This window comes from Elaeis guineensis, chromosome 4 (genome assembly GCF_000442705.2).
Source record: "Elaeis guineensis isolate ETL-2024a chromosome 4, EG11, whole genome shotgun sequence".
In the NCBI taxonomy this organism is placed as follows: domain Eukaryota; kingdom Viridiplantae; phylum Streptophyta; class Magnoliopsida; order Arecales; family Arecaceae; genus Elaeis; species Elaeis guineensis.
The window spans coordinates 14,543,573-14,553,794 of record NC_025996.2 but is presented as its reverse complement, the minus strand read 5'-3'; the positions used below and the strand labels follow the sequence as shown (position 1 = coordinate 14,553,794).

The window sequence follows — 10,222 nt, the reverse complement described above, 5'->3', positions numbered from 1 at the left end:
GACGAGATGAAGCGTCCTGCTTTATGATCTGATTTCTTTCTAAATCTTAAGCAACTTACCTTGTCGAACCGCGGCATAACTAACGCAATTTTTTTTCCTCCAAAAATAATCAGGAATGATTGGTTGCTGGCAAAAAGCCAAGCAGTGCTAACCCGTCGTTGTCGCTCCTCAAGCGAACTCCAAGGCATTTCTGATCCCTTCCCCCTCCCTCTCTCCAGTCCTTTTCCTCTTTCTATAACCCCGAGGTATTCGCCGAAGAACTCGTTCTTTTTCTTTTCCTTTTGTCCCAAAAGAAATTTTTTTTTTTCTTTCGTCTATTCTATCTTGGGTTTTTGGATTTCACCGTCTCTCTTTCCCTTCTAATTCGATCGTATTTCACCATTATTCCTCTTCTTTTTCCGCTTCGATATAGGTTTTGGATTTGCCGGCTGCAACGATGGGTGGCGGTGGTCAGTTGATCTCTGTTCATCCCGAAGAGCTCATTTTCGAATGTAAGCTAATATTTTTCTCATTTCTCCCCGTTTTTATTCTTTATTTTCTTCTAAAAATTCGATTTTGCGTTCTGAAATCCTGAAAAGATTCTTTTTTTATGAGCAGTTGAGCTTGATAAGCCATCGTATTGCAATCTCAAGGTTGTCAACAATACAGAACATCATGTCGCCTTTAAGGTACAGACTACTTCCATTTGTCAAATTTATTTCTTGAATTATCTCTTTCTTAAATCTATTTGTGCTGCTTTCATGATGGAGGAGCCGTAATCTATCGTGTATATGTTTATTTTTTGGGAAATTTTTGAACTGGATCATGCCAAAAATGGAATTTTTCCACCATGGGTAGGTCAAAACGACGTCACCAAAGAAATACTTTGTTCGGCCAAACACAAGTGTGGTACAGCCTTGGGATTCATGTACCGTAACAGGTGACTGCTTTGGCTGAATTTTGATGCATATTATCTTTGTAATGCAGCAACTGATCATTTCGCTTTGAACTTGTAGTCACTCTCCAAGCACAAAAGGAGTTCCCACCTGACATGCAATGCAAGGACAAATTTCTCCTCCAGAGCACTAAGGTGCCCCCGAACACCGACATGGATGAGCTCCCTCCAGATACGGTGAGCTCCTAGTTGTGTTGTTTTATGATAGTCAGTTGCGAAGTTTCTTGTTTGCCCTCAGTTTCTTGCATTAAAAGTTTTTTTTTTTTTTTTTCTTTTTTTGCATGAAGTTTAATAAAGATGGTGAGAAGGTGATAGAGGAATTGAAGCTTAGGGTTGTTTATATGGCTTCATCGCAATCTGGCCGTGGAAACTCAGAAGGGGATTTGGGCTTTACTTCAAGAAGCTTGAAACAGGGTTCTGATAATCTCTCGGTGAGATGTTCAACTTAGCTTCTTGCACATTGTAAACCAGTCTACCCTCTTTTTCTTGTCATGTTTGACTCTTCATTTTTCCTTTTTCTCTTTGACTACTGATAATTTTGTACCGGGAGTAACATGCGATTCATTTTCTTAAATTGTAGATGCTTAAGAATTCGAGTATTGAAGAGGTGAGTGATGCTTTAAATTATCTAGAACTCTATTTCTTCTCAAAAGATTATCCAGAACTCTATTAAATAAGTTCACCTTTTTTTCTTTTACCTCGATCATAAAGATGCTCTTCCATCCATATTGTATCAATATCTCAATTAAAGAAGCAAGAGATTCTATTTTATATGAAACATGATTTTGCTTATCAATAAAAAAGGTCCTACTTATAAGATGCAACATGAAATTGTGTTAAAGTTAATGCCAAATTTTGTTACTGCAGTTCAGCATATCCACACACAGCTATATAGGAATCTTATTAAAAATTCTATATGTTGGTGAAATATGAAGTTATTATATTGTGGAAATGGTTGAACGGATAGCTTTTGTTCTGCTGTGCTGCTTAAGCATGATCTAGATTATTAAATTTTCATTCCTTATATCCAGGTGTCTCTTGATTTAAATTTGCAACTAGGGTTCTCAAGATATTCTGGCCAACTTCTTTACACTTTCTCCACACACTTTTGTTATTGCTTCAAAAATCTTCAGTTGATCAATTATCCAGAAGTATATATATATGTATTTTTTTTGCTTTCTGCAAGTAATATCTCAATTGCCACAAAGTAGTATTTTATGAAAATTTATATGCATTTTGGCTTATTTCATATGGTGACGTAAAACCACATCAGATATATAGAGGGAAGATTGAAATTTGAAGTGCAAATGGTAGAACACCCATTTCGAAGTATCCATATTCATATGTATCTAAAATCTTCTGCTTTGATACCCGGTAACCAAGATTCCATAATTCATCACTTTGCAGAAATTGTGATAATGTTAGTTACTCTCCCTATTGGGCCTAACGTTACTAACAGAAGACTTCTAGGGGCTGTAAGCTATGTAGCCATCTCAACCATAACAAAGCTCTTTGTTAAAATTGTAATGGAGTCTTACTGAAGAAACCAAAAAGGAAGGTAGTTTTGAAGAACATTGATTTTGTAGATTTCACTATTTCACTATGAGAAATGAAACTCCAAAGTGTTGGCTGACAGAACCAAGGAAAAAGATACAAGTTTTAGTTAACAAGGTCATAAATATGAAGGACGAGAACATAGGGAACTTTGAGTATATGCAGAAGGATCAGTCTGGATTGGTTGAAAGTCTAACTTTGAATTATACTAATTGGCAAAGAAATACATATAGAGCCTTCACCACCTTTAACTAGATATGTCTTGCTAGTTATGGTTATGACTATGTGCCTTGTTATACTCAAATTATAATAAAATTCTTATATAGTATATTAATTAAAAAAACTATCATAGATTACTGTCTTCTTGGCTTGCAGCCTTTGAGAAACTTATGTTGAATGGTAATTAGGCTCTACTGAGAATTGAGGAAGACATGAAGGGATATGTTGATGATAGTGATGGGAGATGACCTGAAAGCACATTCCATTTTGGGTTATTTGGAACTAGATGATGGACAATATGGTTCAAAAAGCTCTCTGTTTTTTCCCTTAAATATACAATATCCCTTTCCATCCATTTCTCACAGCTAGTCAAAATGCATTATCTGATGACAGGATTCTTCATGATGCTTATATATGAAGATTACATATTACCAAGCCAAGTTTGTTGAATCACTGCTTTTTGATTGTCTTGTTTTATCGTTTATTAACTGGGTTCTTACCTCCAATAACTTCAAGACTAATTCTTCTTTTCAAGTGTCTTTTCTCTTGGCAAATATTTGCTGCCAGACAACTACTAAAGAAGAAATTTGTTCAGTATGCCTATATAAGATATAACATGCATCAAAAAAACCTGTTCAGAGATCAGTAAGATATCATTCAGTGTTCAAAATAATGCAATTCACTGCAATACCACAGTTTAAACCTTTAAATGTGCTTGAGTGCTTATTAAGGCTTATTGAATGACATGTTATTTGTGATCAATGAAGGTAATCCATTTTTGTTTGTTTCTGAAATATTTCTTGATGTTATAGTCAAACATTAAGACTTTTGGCTTATGATTCCTGTGAATAAGTTACCTGTTCTTGTCCACCAATTGGTGTTCCAAGACAGACCTCTTTTGCCCAAATTTTCCTTTGCCAGTAATTTGGTCCCAAATCCTATTGGGGTTGGCATCAACTTGACAGATAATTGCAAAGATATACTCCATCCTTCTATGGAGCCTTCTCAGCCTTGTGCTCTATACCCAAAACATTTTGACAGGAAAAGTTCTGTATGGATAACTCGTTGTCAAGCAAAGACTATTTATGTTAATTCAGCAGGTGCCCATAGCATTTGAAATTCACATTGTATTAATTTCCTGTTGCAAATTTATATTGAATAAAGCAGCCACTCATGCTTGGTCATGTTTTTATTCTGTGTTCTATTTTCCTTTAAGAAAAAAAAACAAAAAACTTGTACATTCCCTTCATGTTTTTGTTTGTGCTCTCTTTTTTCTGAGGGTGTAAATTTTGATTTCACATGCCAATAAAACTTTTCTAACTTGATCATGCATAGGTGCAACCCCATTATAATGAGTGGTAGGTTGAGGCACTTAAGTTTAATCGTTGTTCCTATGTAGTACATGTAGGACATCATTCCCTGGAGCCCAAGATGCAATTAACTGTTCAGATAATAGAGGCCATCCAATTCTCTACTTAACATTTTGTCTCCAAATAATCAGTGTTAGAACATAATCTGGAACGAGCATCAGAATGATTTTGTAGCTTGTCATTCAACTACCATGGTAGTTCAGCAGGTTAGGTAGGTAGATAGGTTGCTGTTGAGCACATATGCAGGACATTTCCTCTGAAATCCGGAGCATTGCATGACACCCAAGCAATTCCTGATCTGTTTATAAAACCCTTAAACCAGGCTACTGAATTGATCTCAAGGAGTTGTGCTTTCAAATTCTACAAAACCGTTAATAACATCTAAAGAAAATTTATACCCTTGTTTCTTGATTGTTATTTTGGGATATGTTTTATACAAGTTGTTCTCATATTGGCTACTGTTGCTATTAGCCATACGAGGACCTTAAGGTTATGTTTGGTGCATTGCCAGGCAGTGATGATCTGGATTACCTGCAATCTGCATAGATTGCTAGTAATGTTGATTACTGTGTTTGGTATACACAGATAATGTTGCAGAAAAATTATCAAGAATCTTGATTGGCATATTTGATATGACAATTAGATTACTGGTAATATAACATCAAATTTTAAAATATCTTTAAATCAAATTATTTATTTAATATTTTTAAACTATTTATTTAATTTTTTAATGATAAAAATTATTATATGAAAAAATTATTATTTTTTAATACTTATTATTATTATAAAAATTATTATTTTTAAATTATTTTTTTATTTTTTTCTCCTTCTCCTGCACCCCCACACCACACTGACCCCCCATCCCCCCTGCCCGTCGTGCCTTCGACACGACACCCCGACCCCTTGGCCGCCTGGCTGCCCTGGCCACCGCACCCTGGCCCCCTAGCCGCCTGGCTGCCCTGGCACCCCTCCCCGACCCCCCGGCCGCCTATGCTGTCTTGGCCACCGCACCGTGGCCCCCTGGCTGCCCGTCGCGCTGCCACCCCTCCCTGGCCCTCTGACTGCTTGCGCTGCCCTGGCCACCGCACCTCGACCCCCCGGCCGCTAGTCACACTGCCACCCCTCCTCGACCCCACGATTGCTCGAGCTGCCCTGGCCACTGGCCCTCGGAGGAGGAGTTGGGGGGGTTGGGGGGAGGCACGGGTGGCGCCGCGCGAGGAGGGCAATTTTATCCAAAAATTTTATTACAAGATTACCTCTTGAGAGGTAATCTGGATAGCCACCTCTCCACTTGGTAATCTGGATTACCAACCCAAAAAGCATACCAAACGTGGTAATCTGGTGAAGCCCTTTTAAATTGCCAGCAATCTGGATGGATTGTCAGCTACCAAATGCAACCTAAGAGTCTTTCTTTATGCAATAAGAGTTGCACGTTATCAATATGTTTGTAGGAAGTCTATTTCTTCCCTATTGTAATTGAATATTATGACTTATAAATCAATATTACAATTTTCTTCTTATTGAGCAATACCAAAAAATTTGTTTAAGTAACCTAACTGTTCAACAGGCATCATAATACAGGCAAGTCTTTTTGGGTTTGTAATAATTAGATTCACCTATCTATATTGAAGATTGCTTGGTGCAATAGTAAAAGGCAAGGTATGCTGAACCGGTACCGCCAGCTGTATCGGCCGGCTGACGGTATGGTTCGATACGGTTTCGTACCGTATCGAACTGACGAAGGCAAACGGATCCGAATCGGAAGAAAAAAAAAGAGAAAGAGAGAAATAGAGAGAGGAGGAAGAAAGAAAAAGAGGGAGGGGAAGGAGCCGGCGGGGCCGTCGGACGGCCTCCGGCTGGCAGCTGTAGCCGCCGGAGGGCGCAGTCCGCGCGCGCGGCGCCGTGGGCATGAAACAGGGGCGTTGCTCTTGTTTCGCAAGTTTTTTTAAAAAAGATAGTTTTAAGTGAAGCCGGCAAATAGTTTGCCGACTTCATGAGTTTAAAATCCAAAAAAAAAAAAATCGAAACAGACGACCGTCTGTTTCGAAAAAGAAGTGGCTCCGCCCGCTCGACCGCCCTCAGGCTGTCGATGTCGGCTCGCCGGCCACCGGAGGCCTCGCGATGGAGGTGCCATCCATCCGGTAAGTCCCTCCCCCCCCGAGCGCTCCTCTTTCTCACTCTCTTGAAAGCCCTATCGGGCGATACGGGGCTCGGAAGCCCTCCGGCGGCGGCAGTCGGCCACCGCCGGCTCCCACCTCCCTCCCTCTCCTCCTCTCTCTCTCTCTTCTCTCACTTTCTCTCTTTTTTCCTTCCATACCGTCGGTGTACCGAATTTACCAGTCAAATCGTGTCGGTTCCCCGCCGGTCTGGTACGATACGGGGTTTACCGGCCGGTTCGGCATGGTATGGCAAATGCTGGTAAAAGGGTTGTGCCGATAACTATAATGTCATAGGTTTGAGTCCTGGGGTGGCTACTTTGTGCAAAAGAAAATGCCAAAGGTTAGATTTGCCCCGAATAGAACCCTAGATGGCTGGGACCATATATAGGTAATGGCCCCTACTTGTATTGAAGATTGCCATGAACATCACATTCTTAATTTTTATTGAAAAGTTTTCCTTTTTAAGGTTGCCCAATGTCCATTCTGTCATGGTACAACGGCTGCTGCAAATGGCATGAATCTTGAAATTCAAAAGGATGCTGGTTTGCTGTTGAAATATCAATCATTTACTTGAACTGGGATCTTAATTTTCATGCTGTTTTTCCTGAACTGCACTGTGAAAACTGTTAAGAAAACCTTTCTCTTGCTAAGATAGTCATAGGATTGTTTTAGTCCTTGATGTGTGACATGGTTAAATCTAGGGCATTCAGGTGCCTCTAAGTCAGGACTCTGCAAGGAAAATAGAAGAAAATCGGAAAGTCTGTATATGGATTTCAACTACAGCATGTTAGTTTGCATTCATGCTGCATTGCAAGGTTCTTGTGTTTTGTTTATCATATATCAACTTTGTATAGAGTAGCACATGAAACACTATTGAGCTGATTTTTAATGATTCTTGAGTATGATATATTCTGATTTGTACCTTAGCATGGAGTGAGCTTGCTTTGCTAACACTGTTTTGCATGCTATTCTTTATATTTTGTTCTCATCTGAGTCTTGCTTACGCAGATCCAAACAGTTCAGCGTCTGAAGGAGGAAAGAGACACAACTCTTCAACAGAATCAACAGTTACAACGCGAACTGGTGTGTGCTTATTGCATGTTGTATCCTCAAAACTTTTTTCAAATGCCTACCACCTTGAGAAGATATAGGCCTTATACTGTTTGTTTCCCCCTATGTTAAGTTTGTCGCATTATAGGTGATCCACAATAAAACTAAGCTTCATAGATAGTACTGAAGTGAAAAAGAGGGGAAAAAAGAGGCTGGCATCTTAAGAGAGCTTGGTTAAAGTTGTCGGGAAAAGGATATGAATCTGTATAAAAATGGTGAGGCAAGATTTATATATCTATCTTGAAATAGGGATATAAATCTTAGTTTATGGATCTCATGTTTTTATAAATCTAAAAGAATTCATATAATGCCTCCATTGTCGACAAAACAATATGACAATAAATAGTCACCTCGGTCCCTTTGTCACATGTGATCTTTCGTGTGTGCATTTGCCCTAAGTTTTCCTTAGGTTAAATAAGGTTGTCGGTGTGGTTCTTATATCTTATCAACTATTTTCCTTATGTTTCAACACTTGAAAAATATGCAGTTTATCCATACATGGCAAAAAATGAAGTATTTCTTATTCATTAATTGACTTTATTAGAGCAGTCTTCTGTGACTTTATACCAATGTTTGAACTCTCACTTTTCCTGGTTCTACTTCGCCATGGTGAATCGATAAAGAAGACCTTGATATGAACCTTGTTCTCTGTTGGGCGTACAGTGTTGCTTCATGGATGAGGCAGTGCGCTTTAAAAATCTTGCTTCATATGGACTCTCTGACTCTGATTTTTTCCCATATATAGATTTGCATCCTATATAGACATCATTAGTAAGAACAGAAGGAAAACAGAAAAAGAATGTTCTTTTAGTCAAGATATTGCAAGTATGCTTTCCTGGTTCTGCAGAAATGATCATATTCCCCACATAAGAAACCACAAACATTAATTATCCTTTCTTAGAACAATTATGCAACAATGTTCTCCTTGCTCCACATGCTTCCTGACAAGTTACGTGGAAATTATTTCAGGACGTGCTGAAGAGGCGTAGAAACCGCAAAAATGATACTGGCTTTTCTTTGACCTTCACTGCATTTGTTGGGCTAGTAGGTTTGATGGTTGGCTTCTTATTGAATTTTATGTTTTCTTCACCACCTGCTGCATAAAATTACAGTCTGCGACCTCGAAATTTCGTATTACCTGTAGTGCTTGAGAAATGGATTGTTAGTATTTTACTCTTCTTTGCAAACCACACTTTGTGGTCCATGTTTCTCTCGATTGGTTGAAGAAAGAACTTTGGTTGCAAGTGATGTGGTCAATGTAGCCTCATCATCATTGCCCCCCCCATTCTCCTTCAGCTTTAATGATTGGTATGTATTCTTTTGTCTTGTAATATGCTCTCAAAGAACACTGAAGGGTGTGACTTCATCAGTCCATTGCTTGTCCCTGATTATTCGGTCTTTTCCTCTTTTTCGGAGGGGTTTTTGTATACATATCACAAGTTGCTTGGGAGCATTTATTGTATTGATTGTTTGGAACACAAAAGCGATCGCTGTGTAACTTTATCAACTTTCCGAGTGATGTATTTTGTCTAGCAAAGCAAATTCATGAAAAAATCATTTTATCATAGTATCATAATATATTATGTTATGGTTAAGGATTCATAGTTTGGCATGTAAGGTATTGTCCGTTCTAACCTACAGCTTACAATCTGAGAGCTGTATGGACCGTTTTGAATCTCATAGTTTTATCTTTTAAAAGGTATTTCACGTGGAAAGGATAGTCTCCTTATATATAAATCGGAGTTCTTTTTAACTCATAACTAATGTAAGATTAATGATGTCCTCTTTTGTATATCATAGTATAACCTCTCAGTCAAGAAAGAATTTATGTACTTTCAGAGATTGGTATACGGGCTAAAGGAGTTTTATAGTTCATGGAGGATGGTGTCCTCTTTCTAGCGTCACTGTTGCAACCAAAGGTACATAGTTAGGCATGTGAGGAATTTTTCGCTTTGGTCTATGACCTACAATTCGAAAACTGTATAGATCATTTTGAACTTCACGATTTTGTCCTTCAAAAAATATTTTACATGAGAAGGAGGTCTCTTCCTATATAAATCAAAGTACTATTTGATTCACAACTAATGTGAGATTAATGATGTTCTTTTTTTCTACACCATAACTCATTATAAACCAATGGTAGGTCACGGAGTTCTTGAATTGCATCTCGATGAAGTTTTAAGTAGATAGATTAACCTATGTCTGAACTGAAAAATAAAGCATTGTGCTGCATATGGAACCATGTCATCAGCATTGCTCTGATATCAATATATTGCGATCAATCTTTTATTGGACCCGTTGTCGGTGAAGAGCACCTGCAAAATGAAGTCCTCACAAATCAGAATTGTGTTCAGCGGGGATCTTTCGATGCTTAAATCGGAAGGAAGGTTGGTGAAAAGCAGATAAAGAGAATTTGAAATGTTCGACGGTACCGCTGCAGCTCTGTCTTCTCTTGCCGTCACATCTTCGGCGAACAGCACCTCAGAGAGTGTTGTCGGCCAAGACAATGCCAAAACTGGCTCGAAAATCGACACCGACCGAATGTCGGATTTCCTCGTCAGTGGAATAGTTACCTGACCCTTCTTCGACGGTCGAAAGGATCCAGCTTCAGATGATGTCTTCTTCTTGGCAGCGTGCGGATGAATATCAGCAGCTGATACTCGTGCCCTCGGCTGCATAGCTACAATCAGAACAAAAAAATCGATACAATTCAAAAACAAACAAATATAAAAAATGAAAGTGGTCAACTATACTATACCTAAGGAGGTGATTGAACTAAGATCGACATCGTAAAGAGCTTGTTCGGTCATCAGCTCTCTGTGTGGTTGAACTACCATATCCTTCAATCAACGAAAATCTTTTCGATCATCGATCTC

At 38.7% G+C, this 10,222-nt stretch overlaps 1 protein-coding gene across 2 annotated transcripts; it reads left to right on the top strand.

Moving 5' to 3' along the window:
• On the top strand, positions 1-8,941 carry LOC105043762 (vesicle-associated protein 2-1). Of its 2 annotated transcripts, none has more exons than XM_073255626.1 (9): positions 1-184; positions 413-491; positions 598-668; positions 838-919; positions 996-1,111; positions 1,222-1,365; positions 1,515-1,541; positions 7,245-7,319; positions 8,316-8,941. In XM_073255626.1, the coding sequence occupies exons 2-9, from the start codon at positions 437-439 to the stop codon at positions 8,448-8,450; spliced, it is 705 nt and encodes a 234-aa protein (XP_073111727.1). In that variant the 5' UTR covers positions 1-184; positions 413-436; the 3' UTR covers positions 8,451-8,941. The 2 variants fall into 2 exon arrangements, with proteins under 2 accessions (XP_073111727.1, XP_010919752.1); XM_010921450.4 differs by having other exon boundaries at positions 2-245.
• The last annotated feature ends 1,281 nt before the right edge of the window (positions 8,942-10,222 follow it).